The sequence below is a fragment of the Salmo salar genome, chromosome ssa14 (genome assembly GCF_905237065.1).
Source record: "Salmo salar chromosome ssa14, Ssal_v3.1, whole genome shotgun sequence".
NCBI classification, from domain to species: Eukaryota; Metazoa; Chordata; class Actinopteri; order Salmoniformes; family Salmonidae; genus Salmo; species Salmo salar.
Window position 1 is genome coordinate 77,521,265 of NC_059455.1, and position 23,753 is coordinate 77,545,017.

A 23,753-nucleotide genomic window follows, 5' to 3' on the forward strand; every position below is an offset into this window, starting at 1 on the left:
AGGTGCTTGCTTCCTTTCTTTCTTTTCCTACTCTTATTATATCCCTGATTCCTTCAACCGTCATCATATGATGTTCATTTACTATATAGCATCTAAAATCGATTCAGAGATGTTATGAACAACTAAAACAACATATTTCAGTGTATTTATAGAATATCTAATGAAGGGAAATACATTTAAATTGATTAAAGGTTTGTTTTGTAGCTGAAAAGGTCCCTGTCCCACTATTCAAGCACAATTCAGGGGAAGTGGAACAGCACTATAAATCTAATTTCATAAAATATAATAACTGTTTACATGAATGGTTATTATATACTGAACAAAAATATAAACACAACATGCAACAATTTCAACAATTTTACTAAGTTACAGTTCATAAGGAAATCAGTCAATTGAAATAAATAAATTAGGCCCTAATCTATGGATTTCACATGACTGGGCATAGGTCAACCCACTTGGGAACCAAGGCCTACCCACTGGGGAGCCAGGCCCAACCAATCGGAATACGTTTTTCCCCACAAAAGGCATTTATTACAGACAGAAATACTCCTCAGTTTCATCAGCTGTCTGGGTGGCTGGTATCAGACGATTCCACAGGTGAAGAAGTCAGATGTGGCGGCTTATGGTAGAGAAATGAACATTCAACTCTCTGGCAACAACTCTGGTGGACATTCCTGCAGTCAGCAAGCCAATTGCACACTCCCTGAAAACTTGAGACATCTGTGGCATTGTGTTGTGTGACAAAACTGCACATTTTAGAGTGGCCTTTTATTTTTTCTGTGTATGGATCATAAAAGACCACTGGGATCTTTTATTTCAGCTCATGAAACATGGGACCAACACTTCACATTTTGTGTTTATATTTTTATTCAGTATATATTTATAAACACTACAAATAACTATTAATTTAATACAAAAAGCTAGATTGTTGAATTAGCCTTGTCAATCTAGCACAAGGTTTGATAAAGTGCCTTGCAAAAGTATTCATCCCCCTTGGCGTTTTTCCCAGTTTGTTGCATTACAACCTGTAATTTAAATGGATTTTATGTAAAGGACATACACAAAATAGTCCAAATAGGTGGAGTGAAATTTAAAAAATGACTTGTTTAAAAAAATTATATTAAAAAAAAAATAGAAAAGTGGTGAGTGCATATGTATTCACCCCCTTTGCTATGAAGCCCCTAAATAAGATCTGGTGCAACCAATTACCTTCATAAGTCACATAATTAGTTAAATAAAGTCCACCTGTGTGCAATCTAAGCGTCACATGATCTGTCCCATGATCTCAGTATATATACACCTGTTCTGAAAGTCCCCAGAGTCTGCAACACCACTAAGCAAGGGGCACCACCAAGCAAGCGGCACCATGAAGACCAAGGAGCTCTCCAAACAGGCCAGGGACAAAGTTGTGGAGAAGTACAGATCAGGGTTGGGTTATAAAAAAAATATCAGAAACTTTGAACATCCAACTGAGCACCATTAAATCCATTATTTAAAAAATCATAAGAATATGGCACCACAACAAACCTGTCATGAGAGGGCCGCCCACAAAACTCATGGACCAGGCAAGGAGGGCATTAATCAGAGAAGCAACAAGGAGACCAAAGATAACCCTGAATGAGCTGCAAAGCTCCACAGCGGAGATTGGAGTATCTGTCCATAGGACCACTTCAAGCCGTACACACCACAGAGCTGGGCTTTACGGAAGAGTGGCCAGAAAAAAAAGCCATTGCTTAAAGAAAAAAAATAAGCAAACACGTTTGGTGTTCGCAGGGGCGAAAATCTGATATCAACTTTGGAGGGGACAATTACATGAAATTTTCTCAAAAGCAATTCCTGAGAGGGACACCAAAAGTAATGCTGTAACACATAGCCTACGTTGTAATATGGTAAATGTATATTGAGGAACCAGAGAAATAAGGTGTTTGCCGTACTCCTAACTACCGGTACCCAAAACTACACAACAGCAATACCATTGCCTTTAACAAATCTTAGTTTAGTCACAAGTTTAAGTTGAGAGTGGGGGTATCCATGGCATTTTCCAATTATGTTCCTATTTTACAAGTCAAAAAAATTGAGAACCTTTCATAATGTTACCAAACAAAGACTCAACAAACTTACCTGAGACTCCCTGTCTCTGCCAGTCTGTCCCCAGCTCTGCTGTCTGTGTGCCATCTGTTGCCTGCTCTGCCTAATGACATCATTGTGAAACATTTCCATTAGTATTTCACTTCTTTCTTATGAACATTTTATCAACTAGTCTTTGAGATATTAGGCTACTAGGGTTCTTACTTTGCGTTTTGGTATACTGAAAAATACTCTGATGTCCGTCTTTTTTCTGCCATTTTTCTACCTGGCTGGCTACACACACACACACACACACACACACACACACACACACACACACACACACACACACACACACACACACACACACACACACACACACACACACACACACACACACACACACACACACACAGTGTGCAGGTTATTTACAGTAGGAGATGGGCTTCTACCATCTTATCTTCTATCATTCTATATGGGGTTCGATCTAAAAGGTAGCTAGCAAATGTGAAACGGATTGCAGTGACAAGAGTTGACAGCTGTATGAGTTCACCATTTACACAACATATGCTGCAACCTTTTGTCATTTTAATCGTTTGTTTCATATTGGCTAGCTTCCAACAATAGCTGAATTTGCAAAGCTAGCGAGCACCAATTCCGTTTCAGTGGTGTTTGCTATAATCTTTGCTACCCGGGTTAAATAAAGGTGAAATAAAATAAATAAATAAAAGTTCCCTTGCGACAATTTAGCTTTTGCAACGAGACCATTAAATATATTTAAGACAATGGTAGAACAGAGTGTAGTTCTGTTCAGTTTGGACTTATCACAGGGACTTTGAAGCACTAATTTACAGTAGATACGAACCCTCTGTTACCTTGCCAACTAAGGAACTGGCAGTGGATCAAACCATTGTGAGGCAAAGGGTGGGGGGCCGCAATCTTTTGAAACTTAAAAACGAGCTATTAAGTGTCTATAATCAGCACAATTGCTTTCATTGCGTATTAGTAATATTATTTAAATTACATAGTTATGTTTACAGTGATATATTGGGGGGGACAAATCACATTTTTCCCAGGATGGAGGGGTCGTGTCCCCCCCGTCCCCCCTGGGATTTCCGCCCCTGGGTGTTCACCAAAAGGCATGTGGGAGACTCCCCAAACATATGGAAGAAGGTACTCTGGTCACATGAGACTAATATTTTGCTTTTTGTCCATCAAAGAAAACACTGTCTGGAGCAAACCCAACACCTCTCATCACCCCGAGAACACCACAGTGAAGCATGGTGGTGGCAGTATCATGCTGTGGGGATGTTTTTAATCTGCAGGGACTGGGAAACTGGTCAGAATTGAAGGAATGATGGATGGTGCTAAATACAGGGAAATTCTTGAGGGAAAGTCTTCCTGAGATTTGAGACTGGGACGGAGGTTCACCTTCCAGCAGGACAATGACCATAAGCATACTGCTAAAGCAACCCTCGAGTAGTTTAAGGGCAAACATTTAAATGTCTTGCAATGGCCTAGTCAAAGCCCAGACCTCAATCCAATTGAGAATCTGTGGTATGACTTAAAGATTGCTGTACACCAGCAGAACCGATCCAAGTTGAAGGAGCTGGAGCAGTTTTGCCTTGAAGAATGGGAAAAAAATCCCAGTGGCTAGATGTGCCAAGCTTATAGAGACATACCCCAAAAGACTTGCAGCTGAAATTTCTGCAAAAGGTGGCTCTACAAAGTATTGACTTTTTTTTTGTTGGGGGGGGGGGTGAATAGTTATGCACGCTGAAGTTTTCTGTTTTTTGTTGTTGTCTTATTTCTTGTTTGTTTCACAATAAAGAATATTTTGCATCTTCAAAGTGGTAGGCATGTTGTGTAAATCAAATGATTACAACCCCCCAAAAAATACATTTTAATTCCATGTTGTATAAGGCAATAAAATAGGAAAAATGCCAAGCGGGGTGAATACTTTCGCAAGCCACTGTATGTATGGTGGTTTTCATGAGTTTTGATGGGTCACCCCATCTAGGAAACCTGACTACACACACACACACTACAATGACGTCACACTAACCCACAACTATTTGTTCATACACAGAACACATTCAGGAAAAACCAAATAACTTTTGTCGTGCATGGGTTGCAAAATTACCATAGTTCAGTACCCTCTAACGAAAATATACCACTACACCTGATGTCCCACTAATGCTGACATCACCCTGCTTTCTGAATTGACTGGAATTGAAATGCCCTGAGGCATATAGGCCTCTATTACGGGAGTGGGAAAAGCTCTTACGTATCGGCTATGATAGGATGACATTGGCTGAAAAGCCCAGCCCACTTTCACTCTCTCCTCTCGTCCACATCTAGCCCCCTCTCCCCACATCATTAACCATTCAAACCAGGTAGAGCAGCGGAAGCCAACCCACGTCTGGCCGGTCGTCCCTTTCCGCTGCTATTTGTGTGTGTGTGAGCGCAGCGAGCTAACGAGAATTGTGTGAGTCCTCGCCAAGGATTAGCGGGGTTGGTTCGTCCTCAGTAACATTAGAGACAGTGTCGCGGCAGCTGCAGTTAAATCAAAGGCTTTAGCTCGCTTTGTTGGATGGTAACCGTTTAATATCCCTCTCTCTCCACTGTAATAGCTGCTGTCAGTGCAGCTGAAGACTCGCCTTTTCGTCGCATAGGTTACACGAGGACATTGGGGATTTCATTTTTCCGAACGGAATTATAAATGGTAAATCGATGTGTATATTAAAATAGAGGTGGTGTGCTATGTGTGAATTATAACCGTTTGTAAGAGTAATAACAGTGTAAATGCATATTTCAAAGCAGCTATCTATTCTGTACCCTATGTAGTTTATTGGATAATAGCAGATATTCAGCAGCCATTGATCGCCACTAGGAATGCAGTCAATTGCCACAACACAGTCAGTCCACTAGGCTACTATTGAATAGGATTATTGTATCTTCAGTGGCAGATTCATTAAACTGCAAATCGAATAGACAGCAGTTCATCGGTTTATTAATGGCGTGTGTGTTTTTTCAGTCGGACCTCGTCGGAATGATGCACTGAAGAAGGACTAGGCTAAATGCAAGCGTCTGTTCAGAGGCTGCAGTATAGCTGAGGGATTGCGGCGCAAAGTTTTTTTTGTACGGTTTCACCGTCTAACATCAGTGGTTGGCTATAAAGGGAGAATCGTGAATCTCGATCGCCCTGAGCTCGGCGAAAACATAATGGCCACTCTACTGCGTAAAATAGGTCTGATTCGTCTTCACGACCGGGACACAGAGGACCCCAAGCATCACCAGGGCTCGCTAAAGGGGACCAAGGGGAACACCAAGAACAACGCCAAGCAGCACTCTCAGACCACCAACGAGACCAACAACCTCCTCAGCACCCCCGAGATAAAAGCGAAGAAGCTGGACCAGCACAGCAGCAAGGACAAACTGTCCGTAAAGGATAAGCAACAGGGCAAGGACACCAAGGAGAAACAGCAGATGGGAGGCGGAGGAGGAGGAGGTGGGATCGGGGTTGGGAAATCAGCGACCAGTGCCTCGATACCGCCACTAGCCCCTCACCGGCAGCACTGCACCCAAGTCCGGACGAGAAGACTCATGAAGGAACTCCAGGAGATCCGGCGGTTGGGAGACAACTTTATAACGGTCGAGCTGGTCGACGACAACCTATTTGACTGGAACGTCAAGCTCCACCAGGTAGACAAAGACTCGGCGCTGTGGCAGGACATGAAAGAAACGAACACCGAGTTCATACTGCTGAATGTCTCTTTCCCCGACAATTTCCCCTTCTCCCCGCCTTTCATGCGGGTGCTCACCCCCCGGTTGGAAAACGGGTACGTGCTGGATGGCGGAGCGATATGTATGGAGCTGTTAACCCCCCGCGGATGGTCCAGCGCCTACACAGTGGAAGCCGTGATGAGGCAATTTGCCGCAAGTCTCGTAAAAGGACAGGTGAGGATCTATTTGTTTTATTAATGCATGGGTCTCTATCCCCCTGTCCCTTGTGCGTTTTGTTTTGAAACACGAGACGCAGTGGACGGTGAAGTCTTGGTGTTGAATGTTGACACTCATGCACCATGCGTAATGTTTAGTGTAACCGTACTGCGTAAAAGCTGTCAATGTAGTAGCTTACCCGTGGTCATTTCTGCCAAACTGTGTTGAATCGGAATGTTGTTTTATTGTGATACAGATCTCGTATTGGGAGACCTATTTCTCTCCCCCATCTCAGAGAGAGAGAGTGCGAAGGAGAGAGAAGCAGAAATCTATCTACACATTTTAGACGTGATTAATCTTTAGCTGTTACATTACAGCCGCCATTTCGCAGCTGTGCTCTAAATGTTCTCTACTCTGTGTGAGATTTATATTCATCCTCCTACCTCATCGGAATGCATCACCCTTTATCACCTCCACAAATCCTCACCGTTAGTGGGGAAAATAAATGTCTAACATAGAATGACAAGGTCACTCCATAAAATGGCCAGATATGGAATAGGTGAGCATCGGAGTTTACTTTCGTAATTTATCTTGTTTGGTAATATCATTTATTATTTTTTGTGGTTAATTTTAGTCACAATATTTCTCAATTGACAGTAGGTCAACCAATCAGCTGAGCAGCCTGACTTGATAGCCACCTTTTTTGCATAATTTCTTTGAACCATACCATTTTTAAAATCAGCATCGATCCAGGGAGCTCTAACAGTTCTCACGGGTAGTTTCTTAACAGGTGCATGTTTGTGCATGACAAGAGGAACTTATGTAAAAATGTCAACGGACCCCCCCCCCCAGCGACCTAAGAGGGGTTTATTTTTACTTTGCTTTTTAATATGCTTAGACTAATGGACAATGTAAGGCTGTGGTTACACAAAGCAATTTTCAAGCAATTGTAGTTGCAGTTGAAGGTTGCAAGTGACATCATCAAGCAAGTTTGCTGTTACATGAAGCAACTCAAACCCGATTAAAATTGCATGCAACAGCCAATCAAATTGAAGCTGCTTGTTTGAGAATTCTGAACTCACACCATGTCATCTGCTGCATTACATTGTGGTTTCACAACAGCAAGCATATAAAATAACTGCAGCCTGTATAATTTAGCTAGCTAGCCAAAATGACATTGCAAACACCATCACAGCTCGCTAGCTTGCAATGAGCTAACCAGGTAAGCAATGAAATAAGCTAGCTATCACAGTTAATGGTGGACAATTTCAGTTGAAACTGGTCAGTTGAAATTGATTCACTTAGAAATTACATTTATTGACTGCTAAACCACGTACAATCATTTTTATACGTCTCCTGTTGTGCTAGTGTCTTGCTCTGTCAATCATGATCATGGGTTGTGCTGCTCAGCACTGACAGCTGTGTTGACATGACAACTGGGTCGGAATTCCGAACCTTCGAATGGATCATGTGACAAAAGTTTTTTTTTTTTTATTTTTTAGTAATTTTTACCCCTTTTTCTCCCCAATTTCGTGATATCCAATTGGTAATTATAATATTGTCTTATCACTGCAACTCCCCAACGGGCTCGGGAGAGGCGAAGGTCAAGTCATGCATCCGATATCGGGATATAAAGAGACACCTAATCATGATGTCAATATAAATTACTGCATTTAGACCGCACTTGCTAGAAAGTAACAAAAAGCTAAACCAACAACCACACAAACTGAAATTGGAGGAAAATGAGGAAAAAAACATTTTATTGCTACCAATTTAGCGAATTGTCACTAGATTTAGCAAGTTTCCAGACCCCTCCAGCGACTTGTATTGGTAAAATAGTATAGTGACAAAGTTAGCAACTTTCTAAGGCTGCCCCAGCAACTTTTGTTTGATTTAGTGACTTTCTTGTTGGTGTGTGTGCCTGCTCCGCTGAGCTCAGCTGTGTTTCTTGCTCCGCCTTCACCGGCTGCTGCGTGTGTGTGTGTACGTCACTTGTGCCCCTTCCCCCTCCTCTCAATCCTCTCGGTCTTCAGCAGCGAGTGAAGTGAATGTATTAATTCGGTTCCTTGTTGTTCTCCTTCAAATATTATATTTTACTTTGGATAATTTATCATTGCATGAGCTCGGGCTTCCGAGTGGCGCAGCGGTCTAAGTCACTGCATCTCAGTGCTAGAGGCGTCACTACAGACCCTGGTGCAATTCCAGGCTGTATCACAACAGGCCGTGATTGGGAGTCCCATAGGGCGGCGCACAATTGGCCCAGCATCGTCCGGGTTAGTGTTTGGCCGGGGTAGGCCGTCATTGTAAATAAGAATTTGTTCTTAACTGACTTACCTAGTTAAATTAAATAAATAGAAAACATGAGAGACTGAGGAACAGCATAAATAGGCGACAAATGCAGCAACCAACAGCTACTTAACTTGAAAAATTGTTGGCAACACTGGCAGCATCTTCTGACGACGTAACGTGATGAACATTCATTTCTCTGGTCCTTCAATAATGTTGCAGTCATGTCGCATGTGGTGCTATGCTGTCAAATCGTCCTACATGTTTTTTGTTTAACCAGCTGTTTTCAGCAACTGATACTGTTGAATTTGGTTGTTATATTGGCAGATTTGCTAGCAACAAACTATTTCACTTTAGCTAGCTTCTGCTAAGTGTTTCATTTGCAATGCGATCTCCTCGACTACTGTAATGAACTGACGAGGTAGCAAATGTTCAAAACCAGGTACTTTGCTACTTTGCTGTTATTCTGGCTCAGGTTGACGTAACTGTGTTAGCGGAGTTGGCTAGTTAGCAAACAACCGTTGGCTGGCAATGGAACATAAAAAACGAACGATGGGTTGCGTACATAGAGAAATAACAAAAATAATTAACAACTGATGATAGAACAAAGTGGAAAGAGGAGAAAGTATAAATTCATTATCAAAATGAAAATATACCCCGAAAACATGTTATTTTTACAGGTATATGTGGGCTTTAGTATTGTTTTCTTTGGCAACTGTGGTATAAGCGGGATAAACGCCTCCGTTCTGTACATTACCTTGGAAAAATGAACTCTGCGTCGTCTATTATTTCCAAGGTAATGTACAGAACATCTGCGTTTATCCCTTACTCTGAGTGTACAAAACATTAAGAACACCTTCCTAATATTGAGTTGCACCCTTTGCCCTCAGAACAGCCTCAATTCGTCAGGGCATGTATCCTACAAGGTGTCGAAAGCGTTCCACAGGGATGCTGGCCCATGTTGACTCCAATGCTTCCCACAGTTGTGTTAAGTTGGCTGGATGTCCTTTGGGTGGTGGACCATTCTTTATGTAACAGTGTAGGTTCCGTCCCTCTCTTCGCCCCAACCTGGGCTCGAACCAGGGACCCTTGCACACATCAACAACTGACACCCCACGAAGCATCGTTACCCATCGCGCCACAAAAGCCGCGGCCCTTGCAACGCAAGGGGCAACCCTACTTCAAGTCTCAGAGCGAGTGACGTCACGTCACCGATTGAAACGCTATTAGCGCGCACCACCGCTAACTAACTAGCCATTTCACATCGGTTACACTCACCCCCCTTTGACCTCCTCCTTTTCCGCAGCAACCAACGATCCGGGTCACGGCACCAATGTAACAGTGTAGGTTCCGTCCCTCTCTTCGCCCCAACCTGGGCTCGAACCAGGGACCCTTGCACGCATCAACAACTGACACCCACCGAAGCATCGTTACCCATCGCGCCACAAGAGCCACGGCCCTTGCAACGCAAGGGGCAACCCTACTTCAAGTCTCAGAGCGAGTGACGTCACCGATTGAAACGCTATTAGCGCGCACCACCGCTAACTAACTAGCCATTTCACATCGGTTACATTTATACACACGGGAAGCGGTTGAGCGTGAAAACCCCAGCAGCATTGCAGTTCTTGACATACTTAAAACGGTGCGCCTGACACCTACTACCACCCTCTGAATGGCACACATACACAATCCATGTCTCATCAACAAACAAAAAAATCTTTAACCGGTCCCCTCCCCTTAATCTAAACTGATTGAAGTGGATTTACAAGTGACATCAAGAACGTATCATAGCTTTCACCTGGATTCACCTGGTCAGTCTATGTCATGGAAAGAGCCAGTGTTCTTAATGTTTTGTACACACAGTGTAGTACATATAATTTAAAATTATTCAGTTACATTGACACATTGTCACGTCCTGACCAGTAAAGGGGTCATTTTGTTATTGTAGTTGGTCAGGACGTGGCAGGGGTGTGTTTGTTTTGTGTGTTTCGGGGTTTTTTGGGTTATGTTCTATGTTAATATATTTCTATGTTTGTTCTAGTTTTCTATTTCTATGTTTAGTTTATTGGGTTGGCCTTCAATTGGAGGCAGCTGTTCCTCGTTGCCTCTAATTGGGTAGGGGTGTTTTTCCATGGGTTTTGTGGGTAGTTGTTCCATGTATAGCTGTGTAGCCTTACAGGACTGTTTTTCATCGTCGTTTGTTATTTTTGTTAAGTGTTCACGTTTATCCCAAAAAAAAGGAAGATGAGCACGAGACCCGCTGCACCTTGGTCCACTTTTTACGACGCACCTGACACACATATGATGTGGTCACAATCGTAAATGCATGGGTAATGTAAGGAAGAACACCCAAAGAGATCCATAGCAAAGACATCAATAATCTTGATTGGTGTTGGTCACATCATTGCAAATATTTAACTTTACTTAATATATTTTACCCTAATGATGTATTGTGAGCAGCAGGTCCACTGCCTGAGGCCTGTGAAGGAGACACAACTAACATGGCTGCTACTGGAAATGCTCTCCTGGGGAATTGGTGATCATTATTCAGCTTCAAGGGGGAAATCTTTGCCTTCAGAATGCAGTTAAATGCTGATCAATCAATCACATGCACAAACACAGTAGCCTACACACTTACACACACACATCTTGATTAGCAGTTAGTTTTTTCCATCTTATCTGTGATTACACGCTGATGGGGTGATATAAAAAGGGAGAGAGGGCGTGTGAGAGAGAGAGAAAGAGAGAGAGCAGCTCTGCAGTCAGTGTACACTAATTACATCCCAGTGCCTTCCTCCTCCAGTTTGCTAATGAAAACAATATGGATTAATTATGCAAGTGTGTGCGTGCACATGCGTCTTTGCTTGTGTGTCTGTATGTGTATCCTGATTTCCCATGTGATTGGTTTGCCACATACCAAATGTGAACTAACACAGTAATTCCTACTTGAATGCTACTAGTACTGCTACTCTGTGGTTCCCTGTGGTGGTTCTGCTTGAGATAGAAATAACCACCTCCAATAATAACCATCTCCTGCATGGGAGGATGATATAATTACTGAATAGAAAGATAATAGATTCCTATCGTTTCCCCATTGCTGTGTACTAGACTAGATTGAAGTTGAATGAAACAAGTGCTGGTTCTTTAATTTTACAATACCAGAGTTAATATCTTCAAGTGATTATTCTATAAGCGGTACTCAAGCAGTAGAAAATGTGAGGTGCACCACTCCAATTCAAGTACTGCATGGTCTTTAGGAGCTGTTTGGCCTTGTCTGATTATCAGCGTTATCATACATGTTATCACAGCTATTTGGGTCAGGGGTCATGGCCATGAACATAACCACATCAAGAGAGGACCATTATTGAATTAAGACCAAATTTACTCTGAAATGTTTTACTTTTCTACACTTCATCTTTTGTCAGGAAGAGATTAGTAAAAGTCTATAAGCAGTTTATAAACCCATACCCTTTATACATTTATTTGCATGTTGCACAACTACAGAAAATTAACTATAATAGGTATAAACTACTTATAAACCTATTACAAACCCTTTATAAATACAGTACCAGTCAAAAGTTTGGACAGACCTACTCATTCAAGGATTTTTCTTTATTTTTACTATTTTCTACATTGTAGAATAAAGTGAAGACATCAACATTATGACTTTTTTTTCACCTTTATTTAACCAGGTAGGCTAGTTGAGAACAAGTTCTCATTTGCAACTGCGACCTGGCCAAGATAAAACATAGCAATTCGACACATACAACAACACAGAGTTACACATGGAATAAACAAAGAATTCAGTCAATAATACAGTAGAACAAAAGAAAACAAAAAGGCTATATACAGTGAGTGCAAATTAGGTAAGTTAAGGCAATAAATAGGCCATGGTGGCGAAGTAATTACAATATAGCAATTAAACACTGGGATGGTAGATGTGCAGAAGATGAATGTGCAAGTAAAGATACTGGGGTGCAAAGGAGCAAGATAAATAAATAAATACAGTATGGGGATGAGGTAGGTAGATAGATGGGCTATTTACAGATGGGCTATGTACAGGTGCAGTGATCTGTGAGCTGCTCTGACAGCTGGTGCTTAAAGCTAGTGAGGGAGATATGAGTCTCCAGCTTCAGAGATTATTGCAGTTCGTTCCAGTCATTGGCAGCAGAGAACTGGAAGGAAAGACGACCAAAGGAGGAATTGGCTTTGGGGGTGACCAGTGAGATATACCTGCTGGAGCGCGTGCTACGAGTGGGTGCTGCTATGGTGACCAGTGAGCTGAGATAAGGCGGGGCTTTACCTAGCAGAGACTTGTAGATAACCTGTAGCCAGTGGGTTTGGCGACGAGTATGAAGCGAGGGCCAACCAACGAGAGCGTACAGGTCGCAATGGTGGGTAGTGTATGGGGCTCTGGTGACAAAACGGATGGCACTGTGATAGACTGCATCCAGTTTGTTGAGTAGAGTGTTGGAGGCTATTTTATAGATGACGTCACCGAAGTTGAGGATCGGTAGGATGGTCAGTTTTACAAGGGTATGTTTGGCAGCATGAGTGAAGGATGCTTTAAAAAAAAAAGGGGTGGATAAGCTTAATATTGCGGAAAGAATATTGCTTCCATCAATGTAATTGTCTGCATCATTTCCAATCCCCCATTTATTTTTTGGGTAAATATATATATCCATACACGCATGCATACATATACACATATATACATACACATACACATATATATATATGCCTACGGAGCTGTGAAGGGAACGGCACCTCCATACCTTCAGGCTCTGATCAGGCCCTACACCCAAACAAGGGCACTGCGTTCATCCACCACTGGCCTGCTGGCCCCCCTACCTCTGAGGAAGCACAGTTCCCGCTCAGCCCAGTCAAAACTGTTCGCTGCTCTGGCACCCCAATGGTGGAACAAGCTCCCTCACGACGCCAGGACAGCGGAGTCAATCACCACCTTCCGGAGACACCTGAAACCCCACCTCTTTAAGGAATACCTAGGATAGGATAAAGTAATCCTTCTAACCCCCCCTTAAAAGATTTAGATGCACTATTGTAAAGTGGTTGTTCCACTGGATATCATAAGGTGAATGCACCATTTTGTAAGTCGCTCTGGATAAGAGCGTCTGCTAAATGACTTAAATGTAATGTAAATGTAATATATAGACATACATACTTTTTTAAAGAATATACCTTTATTATTATTCCCCGCAAACCCTACCACCAATCGCCCAATTGGAGTAAACTAATAAACACTTCGGCTTTTACCTTCAATTTATTAATCTTAAACACATTTTACAGACACAGTCTATTTTACAATAGTTATTTTTTGTTTGTTTTTGGTCCTTCCTCTATTTCTGATGTCCATCCAGTTTGATTTCTGTTTGTAACTGTGCTATATCACAAAAGTTCTCAACCTATATACGTTTTACATTGTTTATCTTGTTATTAGTCCCACCCTTCAGCTCCATTCAACCCCTCCCATCTATCAATCAACATCATCCATTTCGGATTTCTATTTGCCATATATTTTTCAACTGTGCTGTGATGCTTCACAAAACAATTAAACCTTTCTATTCTCATAGCTTCTACAGATTGTAAATTAAAAATAAACATTTTTGCTAAAATAATTATTATATTATTGATTGATTGACTATGGCTTTTCAAATCACCCAGTATTGCTATCTGCAGTGTTAGTTCTAGGCAAATGTTGCAATTCTTGCAAGTCTAGCACGTTCGGAACAGAGAGTAAAAGGAGCAGGTTTCTGGTCACGATAGTATAGATTCAAGGCATAGTGTACAGACAAAAGTAAGGTAGGATGTGAGTACATTGGAGCTAAACCTAGGCATTGAGTAATGATGAGAGAGATATAGTCTCTAGAGACGTTTAAACCAGGTGATGTAGGAGGTGGAACAACATGGTTGGTTAAGGCATATTGAGCAGAGCTAGAGGCTCTACAGTGAAATAAGACAGTAATCACTAACCAGGACAGTAATGGACGAGGCATATTGATATTAGAGAGAGGCATGGTAAGCCAAGTGAACATATGGGTCCATTGAGTGGTTGGGCTGACTGGGGACACGGCGATTCAGACAGTTAGCAGGCCGGGGCTAAACAAGCTAGCAGTTAGCAGACCGGGGCTAGCAAGCAAGCAGTTGGCAGACCGGGGCTAGCAGTTAGCAGACCGGGGCATGCAAGCTAGCAGTTAGCAGACCGGGGCAAGCAAGCTAGCAGTTAACAGACCGGTGCTAGCAAGTTAGCCTTTGGAGGACGTCGCGATGGGGGTAAGTCTGTTTTTGCCTCTTCGTGCGGTGACGTCGATAGACCAGTCGTGAAATTAGTAGGGTTCCAAGTAGCTCTAGGTAGCTAGTAGGCCGCGGTTAGCAGAATGGGCCTTCAGCGGACGTCGCGCTTGAGGGGCCTGTTGGAATCCTCGGGCAGATTATGTCGGTATTCGGTGGTAGCACAGGAGCCCTGGCCGGGCTAGCTTCAGGCTAATTGGTTCTTGCTCCGGGATGGAAACGCTAGCCAGGAGTAGTCACCCGGAATTGCGGTTAGCTAGTTGCGACGATCCAGATGACATTGTTCAGAGTTTGCGGTTGGAATCCGGGGATATGGGGGGAAAAAATAAATAACAACAGTTCGTTGTTCGAACTGGCGAGAGCTTTCCGAGCTAAAGGTTAGCTGATGACCGCTAGCAATGGTTTGCTGACTGATAGCTGGTAGGTAGTTAGCTGGCTAGCTTCAGTTGAGGGATTCCAGATCTGAAGTAAATAGAAATACTTTAGAAAAAAACCCAGATCCACGCCACATTGGGTGAGGCGGGTTGCAGGAGAGTATTTAGAAGTTGAGGTTTAGGAAAATATTTTAAAAAGATATGCGAAGAAAAATATGTAAAAAGATATATATAAGGGACACGACAGGACAAAGATGTCTGACTGCTACGCCATCTTGGATTATGAGTAAATAACACATATGGCATCATGTAGTCAAAAGTGTTAAACACATCAAAATATATTTAATATTTTAGATTCTTCGAAATAGCAACCCTTTACCTTCATGACAGCTTTGCACACTCTTGGTATTCTCTCAACCAGCTTCACCTGGAATGCCTTTCCAACAGTCTTGAAGGGGTTCCTACATATGCTGAACACTTGTTGGTTGCTTTTCCTTCACTCTGCGGTCCAACTCATCCGAAACCATCTCAATTGGCTTGAGGTTGGGTGATTATGGAGGCCAGGTCATCTGATGCAGCACTCCATCACTCTCCTGGAGGTGTGTTGGGTCAGTGTCCTGTTGAAAAACAAATGATAGTCTCACTAAGCACAAACCAGATGGGATGGCGTATCGATGCAGAATGCTGTGGTAGCCATGCTTTCCACCAGTCTAATGTCCATTGCTTGTGTTTCTTGGCTCAAGAAAGTCTCTTCTTATTGGTGTCCATTAGTAGTGGTTTCTTTGGAGCAATTCGACCATGAAGGCCTGATTCACACATTCTTCTCTGAACAGTTGATGTTGAGATGTGTCTGTTACTTGAACACTGTGAAGCATTTATTTGGGCCGCAATTTCTGAGGAAGGTAACTCTAATGACCTCTGGGTCTTCCTTTCCTGTGTCGGTCCTCATGAAAGCCAGTTTCATCATTGCGCTTGATGGTTTTTGCGACCGCGCTTGAAGAAACTTTCAAAGTTCTTGAAATGTTCCACATTGACTGACCTTCTTGTCTTAAAGTAATGATGGACTGTCATTTCTCTTTGCTTATTTGAGCTGTTCTTGCCATAATATGAACTTGGTCTTTTACCAAATAGGTCTATCTTCTGTATTTCACCCCTACTTTGTCACAGAACTGATTGGCTCAAACATATTAAGAAGGAAAGAAATTATACAAATTAACTTTTAACAATTGTTAATTGAAATGCATTCCTGCTGACTACCTCATGAAGCTGATTTGAGAGAATGCCAAGAGTGTGCAAAGCTGTCATCAAGGCAAGGGGTGGCTACTTTGATGAATCTCAAATAAAAAAATACATTTCGATTTATTTTACACTTTCTTGGTTACTACATGATTCAATATGTGTTATTTCATAGTTGTGACGTTTTTCACTATTATTATACAATTTAGAAAATAGTAAAAATAAAGAAAAACCCTTGAATGAGTAGGTGTGCAAACTTTTGACTAGTACTGTATATTTGCATGTTGCACAAGCTACACACAATCAGACATGTGTTGACATCACATCACGTCATATTGCAATTCCAGTACATCTATTTGCATATTACAATTCCAGTACATCTATTTGCATATTACAATTCCAGTACATCTATTTGCATATTACAATTCCAGTACATCTGTTTGCATATTACAATTCCAGTACATCTGTTTGCATATTGCAATTCCAGTACATCTGTTTGCATATTGCACATTAATCTCCACGGTCAACAACAAGTCTTCAGTGATATGTTGTTGTGTTGATAATATGTCCACCTCTCCAGTCCCATAGCATGTTTATTCATCTTGAGCCTGTTCTCTGGCACATGTAGCCAGGTGTTATGCAATCATCCCAAGTCCAAATCCTCTTCCCAAGATGCACTGGGGCACTGAGCGGAGCGCCGCCGCCTGGCCCATTGACTGATCTCCATTCACAAGATTACCCATCATCCACTTCACTTCACACAACGGAGAAGTGTGTCCCCCACTGGACGTGAGCAAGCGAGGGAGGGAAGGCTTAAGTGAACTAGATAAACAATGACAGACTACTGCAGTGTACAGCCTCAACACACTCTGGATGTAAATACAACCTCACCAAGACGTCCGCACGCATACACACACACACACACCTGTCCTCTCTCTGACTCTCTCCCTCCCTCCCCTCTCCTCCCTCCCCTCTCCTCCCTCCTAACACTAGAGAGTTAATTAAAGCTCAATTTCCTCTTTTTAATTCTCAAATCAAAGAGCTTTTAGAAAGGCTGCACTTTCACCTCACTGAGCTCATGAGTGCTCTCTTTCGACCTCTCTCTCTCTCTCTCTCTCTCTGTTTCTCTCTCTCTCACACACTCATTCTCTCTCTCTGTCTCTCTCTCTCCATCTCTTTCCTGCTCCCCTCTCTCTCTCTATCTCTCTCGCTGTTATTTCTGTCTCGTTAAGCGTCAGTCTGCCCGGACATGCCCTGAGGCAGGAATGAGTTATTTCAGTCCCTAGTCTGTCCACACACACCACCACTGCAGCCTGTCCCCTGGCAAACATAGGCACCCTGGCAAGGGGGAAGGAAATACCCAGTGCACAGGTCAGACAGGGGACGGAAATAATCGTCACACAGCTAAGGGGAAGGAAATAACCGCTGCACGTTAATGGAGTGTGCTGACCGATGGAGTGATATTGATGTAATGTAAACCACATGGTAGTCAGTCTCTACATTGCTCTCTTCCAGGCAAGGTGGATTAGGGGAAGTAAGGCCTAGCTCTTAAATGGCTGTGATATCCAGTTTAATTCAATTAGTACAAGACCATTCAGGAAATTGGTTCAAATTTAATTGGTTAATTGGTCATAATTGATGAGATTTTAGAGTTTCTGCTGTGCATACGTGCGTGTATGTGTGTGTGTTTATTGTAATTGGTCTAATAATGGGTGTGTGTTAATCCACTGGCCAGTCTCCCTATCAGTCATCTATGTATATATAAATCAGTGGTAGTAACAGCGGCAACTGGCAGATAGTATAAAATTATCCAGACATGGACAGGATTATACCAAGCTAACGATTAGGTAGGCAAGCAGTTGACCTTTCACCTCTCAGGAATGGGTCCTAGGTTTCAGGAACTCAATGATTTATTCATAAGAAGGTTGTGTCTGTCTCGAAGACAGAAGTCTTTTCTGGATTTCTCTGCCTGGTAAAATACCAAACATTTCTTTCACTTTTCGAGTCATTGTAGTCGTTTTGAGAGAAAGGGTGGCCATTACTGCTGACACATTGTCTTGAGTGAGCATATCAATAGTCTATGGGAGAATCTCAATTGCATACTCATTGTGTCCTCTCCTCTCAAAAAAAACATTGGATGAGGAAGCCAGAGGTCCCTCCCCTCTGACTTTCTCCTCCAATGGGTTTTGAGAAAGAGAGAAGATAGAGGACGCGAGGAGCATGCAATTGAGATACTCCCTATAGTGGGCCTACCACTCTAACATTTGAGACACAGCCTTCCTTAGTCCTGAGCTGATGATCCTCCCGTTGTTATTATGTTCCTGTTCTAGTCTGTCTGAGTCACTGAGTCTCATTAACCAGCTCAGTCAGACATGGAAACTGTGTTGCTAATCACCTGACCACTCAGCATTATGACCTCATCCTACTCATCCCCGGCATCCTCAAGACACAAAATGGCCGACCAGACACACAAGCCCTTAATTTGACACAAAAATGGCTGTATCTAAAACAATCTCAAGTTCTACATGTAGTGCAACACTTCTGACCAGAAATGACATCCTAAAGTAATGCACAATATAAGGAGTAGGGTGCCATTTCAGATGCAGACAGAGTCAGCAGTGTGCACTACTTTTCACCAGAGACTTAAGGAGATTTCTTGATCCCTATGACCCAAAATGACGTCTAGACACAGGAGCCGCTCGTTTAATACATTACTTTTTAATGTGGTTTGAGTGTGACCAATGGAAACTGATTTACCTTTGTGGTGGCAAGGAGCCATTCTGGCCTGTGTTCTCAGCACTTCTCTCTCTCTCTCTCTCTCTCTCTCTCTCTCTCTCTCTCTCTCTCCTTTTTCTCCATGCATGTGTGTACGTGGGTGTGTGAGTTGACTCTCCGACACGTTATGCTCCAGAGGTGAATCACAAATTAGATGATGTAATTTAAGACAACACACGATGCCTCCAAAGGCAGAATCAGCCGTGCATCTTATATTAGCTTTAGTATGCCCCTTATTGTGCCACTGAGGCTAAATATTCACATTTTTAAGATAAAGGCAGGGACTTTTTGTTGTGTTATTTTGTTCTCCCACCCACACAATGCTCTTTAGAGAACACTGAGCCACTGTTGCTAAGAGATCAATGAGCTTTAGTGTCACATGCACCGCCTACCTCTCTTTTCTTTTTCTTCTCTCCCACATATATTATTAGCCTTGTGTGCGAGGAAAATACAGTTGTTGCTTTTTTATTACCAAGATGGAAGATGGTGGTTAGGTGAAAATACTTGAGGTGTTGAATGCAGATGTAATGTACTCATTATCTATCTCTCTTTCTCCATAGTATCAGTGATTGGTTGAGGCGATGAATTACGTAAATACTGTACTAATCATGTCTCTCCCTCTCTCTCTCTCTCTCTTTCTCTCTCTCTCCCTTTCTCTCTCCGTAGGGACGTATCTGCAGGAAAGCAGGGAAGTCCAAGAAGGCGTTTAGCCGCAAAGAGGCGGAGGCCACCTTTAAGAGTCTGGTGAAGACCCACGAGAAGTACGGCTGGGTTTCCCCCCCTGTGTCTGACGGCTGAGGAAAGAGGTTGGCCATGACGCTAGCTAGCCATGCTAACCACGACACACCACGCTAATTCAACTCCTCCTCCTTCTCGACCCTACAGCTCCACCGCTCCAGTTGTTTTGTTTTTAGTTTCTGTTGTTTCAATCACCTCACTGAAACGCTTCAGAAAAATGAACAATCGAACGCTGGTCATCGAGGTCTACTTCTTCACTTTGCTGATCATTGCCATCATCAAGTCGTTATTTCTCCACAGCCCTCCTGCGCTGCACTCCTCCGTCCCTACTTCCCGTTCCCTCCCTCCTTCTCTTTCTCTCCCTTCGGCTGAGTAGAGGGTTCAGAGTGAGGTGTGTCTGTCAGCGGAGGGTGTGTCAGTGGAGTGTGTGTCACAGCGGGCCATGGATTGGGTTTCCGACACGCACACACACACACACCCACACACACTGAGGGACATTCAGACAGACTGTGTGTGGATCTGCAGGTAAAGACTGTGAAAGACTACTGCGAAGAGGGCGATGTATTTTCCTCTCCAACCTTTACCCCCTCCTCTCCTCTTCTCCTCTCATCCTTCTCTCCAAGCTGACACCACACTGCACTGAACTGTAGTCAAACTTTCCATCCCCTCTGCATGCTTGACCATTTACATACAAACCAGCCTGTTGATGTTTAATAGACTGGCTGTGCAGGACAGCAACTCACGCATTCACCCCTTCTTTTTCTAATATTTTTCTCTCTGTTCCTTTCTTTTCCTTTTGACTGTGCTGTTTTTCACAGTTCAATGCAACATGAAGATTGTAATGTATGTAGAGCTGTGCTCTCTATCTCTCTTTCTATCGTTTGTTCTCCTCTCTCTCATTCTCTCCCTCTTTGTGGCTAAATTTAGATCTCACTGTGTTGCGTACATGGTTATTGATTTCTAATGGAGAAAAAACATCACTTGTTTCATACCCAGAGACTCTGTACGATGAAGAGAATGACAGTCAACTACAGCACTCTCTCTCTCTCTCTCTCTCTCCACTCTGTTCTCTCTCTTTCTCTCTCTCCCCTCTCTCTCTACTCTTTCTAGCTCTCTCTTAATCTCTCTCTCTAGTCATACTATCATGTGTAGGGGAAGACCAGCAGCTATAATTCCCATGATTTAGATACCAGATGGTCGAGCTAATAACCAGGCACATGAAGGGTGTGCGTGCTTTCATGCATGTGTGTGTCTCAACATTGCTTTTCATTGTGTTCCTATGTGATGGTAACTGTACTATGCTGATCTCTTTACCGTCAGTATGCCAGTAATAGTATTAGTACATTATTACTGTATGGAGATGTTGTTACAGTGGTAATGATGATGATGTCCTGACCAGAGGAAGTGATCATCTCTACTAGTTCCCCATGGGATTGTTCACCACACACTTCAGAGTGGCTATTTTGCATTGGCACATCACACACACACACGATACCCCTAAATGAGGATGGACAGTGCAGAGCCCTGGTGAGGATGGAGTGGTGGAATAATAAACTAGTGTCCTCTGAGAGATGAGCGTGTCTCAGTGAGCTCCTGATTGATGTCTGGATTAGAGGGAGGAAGAGAGGGAACGAGGGAGGAAAAGGAAGAGAGAAGGGTGCGTGGCAAGCTTTGATGTTTCCCGCCGGCTTCTCAAAATGTCAGCTGGAATCCAAAATGGCTGAAGAGAAGTGTGTGTGTGTGTGTGTGTGTTTCATAACAATTACACACACACACACACACACACACACACACACACACACACACACACACACACACACACTCTCTTTCTCTAGCCTCCAAATCCTTCCTATGCCGTGCATTATATGTGTGGCTGTGAATGAGCACCACAGAGAGATAGCTGCTAATTACGGTGAAATTTGAACAGAGAGACAGAGTTGTCAGATGAATAACTAGTGAAAGTGATGCCATCATACGTCCTGCTCTGCTCTGCTCCGCTCCGCTCCGCTCCGCTCTGCTCTGCTCACTCACACACACACATCCTGCTCCGCTCTGACATTCTGTCACTCTCACTTCCCGGAGCGCCGCACATCTCATTTTCTGCTTTACATTGTGTGTAAGGCAATGTTCATACAGCATGTTTTTCTACGGTATGTTAATCATCAGGGGGGATGATCATGTGTGTGAGAGGGGTTGTTGTGTCTGTGATGCTCCCTTGGGAAGGTTACAGAAATCACCATCTGGTATCTAATCATGGGAAAGGGTAAGTTTCAAAATGGTAACCTACTGTATTACTTATCTAGTGCACTACTTTTGACCAGAGCCCTATGTAGGGAATAGGGTGCCATTTGGGAGTCAATGCTGATGATGGTCTTCTCTCTTCTTTTGTGGGCAGTGAAGTCAGGGTTGACTGTGGGTGTTTCACTGGGCGTTACGATGAGAGGAGAAATCTACTGTAAAGTGAACAATTAATAGAAGATGAAATATCTCCAAATTGGGTGTTTGCTGGTTTAAAGAGTATCATTTTGTGATATAGTTTAGATCGGTAGTTTGCAGACACTAACTGAGTGAATCGATTCTGTTGTATTATATCTGCATGTGGTAAGTGATTGGTAGCTAGCTATCTTTTTTTCAAGAAAAGCAACGAAAAAAACGACGACGGGGTAAAAAACGAACAGTAAAATGCTTCTCTTCTCTTGTTCTCTTGATTTCTGTTTTCTGTATGTATATTTTTCTTTCTGACTACCCTAAAAAATACTGTCACGTTGTGTTCTCTGAATGTTTGTGTTTTAATTTATTTGTGGTTTGCCAAAATGAAGATTTTGAAGCATGTCGCAGGTATTGTCACAGAAAAAGAGAAAAATAAATCCGAACTAAGAATGATGATGTGTATCTGTGTCAGAAGGGTGTTCAGGTGTATATTTTGTGGGAGACTTTCAAGGAACCAGATTAAGAAGGACTAGATAATGATGTCATAAAGCCTCAACATTCTCCAGGAAGTAATCTGTCACAAGGAGCAGAATTCTATGGAGCTCAATGGAACTGAAGGATCAGTCAACTCTTGGCTCTCACATGTATTTCCTACTCTTCTCTGTGATATCACCGATGTCCATCCTTCTTTCTCTGGTTCCGGACTGCGTTACTGCTTGGGTAGAAGTTGCCCTTAGGCACAGATCTAGGATCAGCTTACCCTGCCTAAACCCTAACCTTAACCATTAGAGTGGAATGTGCAAATCTGTCCTTGATCAGTTTCTAGGAGCAACTTCACCCTACTCCCGACTGAAGTGTCTAGTCCACACCGAGGTCAACAGTTCAAAAGGTGAAAGGTCGTTGCAAGACCAAACAGGAATGTGCAATAAAAGTTACGGCTTATTGAAACTGATGAATGGACCTGGTTTTGTTTGCATTCACTCACATGATACACAAACATTTATCTCTTCTCTATCCAAGATCTTTGCTGTTTTTCATGTCATCATGACCAAACTAGAGTTGTGAGACATCTATCTGTTCAATGTCCAAGATCCTTGTGTTTTCTTCCCTTAACCACAGAGTTAGAGGTATTCTGGAGTAGTTTCGGTACATTGAATGAATAGTGGTTAACTGAGGCACAGCAAACAGTTTCCAATGTTAGGGTCTCTTTACCGAGCAATACTACGCATTTATAAAGCATTGACTTACCATTTTCAAATGTTTTCACCTGTTTTTCAGAGTGGAAGGTTCTTCCTTAAGAAGTCAACTGTCAACTTAGTCAACTTAGTGCTGTGTTCTGTGTTATCTCTTGGCCTCTGTTGTGCTCCAGTTTCATATGAAAACACAGTATCTTTCTCCATTGTCTCAGATTCCATTAGCTCGCTCCAGTCTGAAGTGTTATCAGGTCTGGTTCAAGTGATATCAGAAGAGAACAGAACGTTCTCTATGATCTCTACTTGTCCTCTACTTGAGTGGGCACATTATTCTGTTCACGTTACGGTCTGTCCTTGCTTTCATCCTGTGTGTGTGTGTGTGTGTGTGTGTGTGTGTGTGTGT

The 23,753-nt window shown here is 42.7% G+C and overlaps 1 protein-coding gene across 1 annotated transcript; it reads left to right on the forward strand.

The window, feature by feature from the left end:
- Positions 1 to 4,395: 4,395 nt before the first annotated feature.
- On the forward strand, positions 4,396 to 23,105 carry LOC106570337 (ubiquitin-conjugating enzyme E2Q-like protein 1). Its single transcript, XM_014142531.2, has 3 exons — positions 4,396 to 4,792; positions 5,105 to 6,027; positions 19,656 to 23,105. Exons 2-3 carry the CDS (start codon positions 5,293 to 5,295, stop codon positions 19,785 to 19,787), a joined length of 867 nt encoding a protein of 288 aa, XP_013998006.1. The 5' UTR covers positions 4,396 to 4,792; positions 5,105 to 5,292; the 3' UTR covers positions 19,788 to 23,105.
- The last annotated feature ends 648 nt before the right edge of the window (positions 23,106 to 23,753 follow it).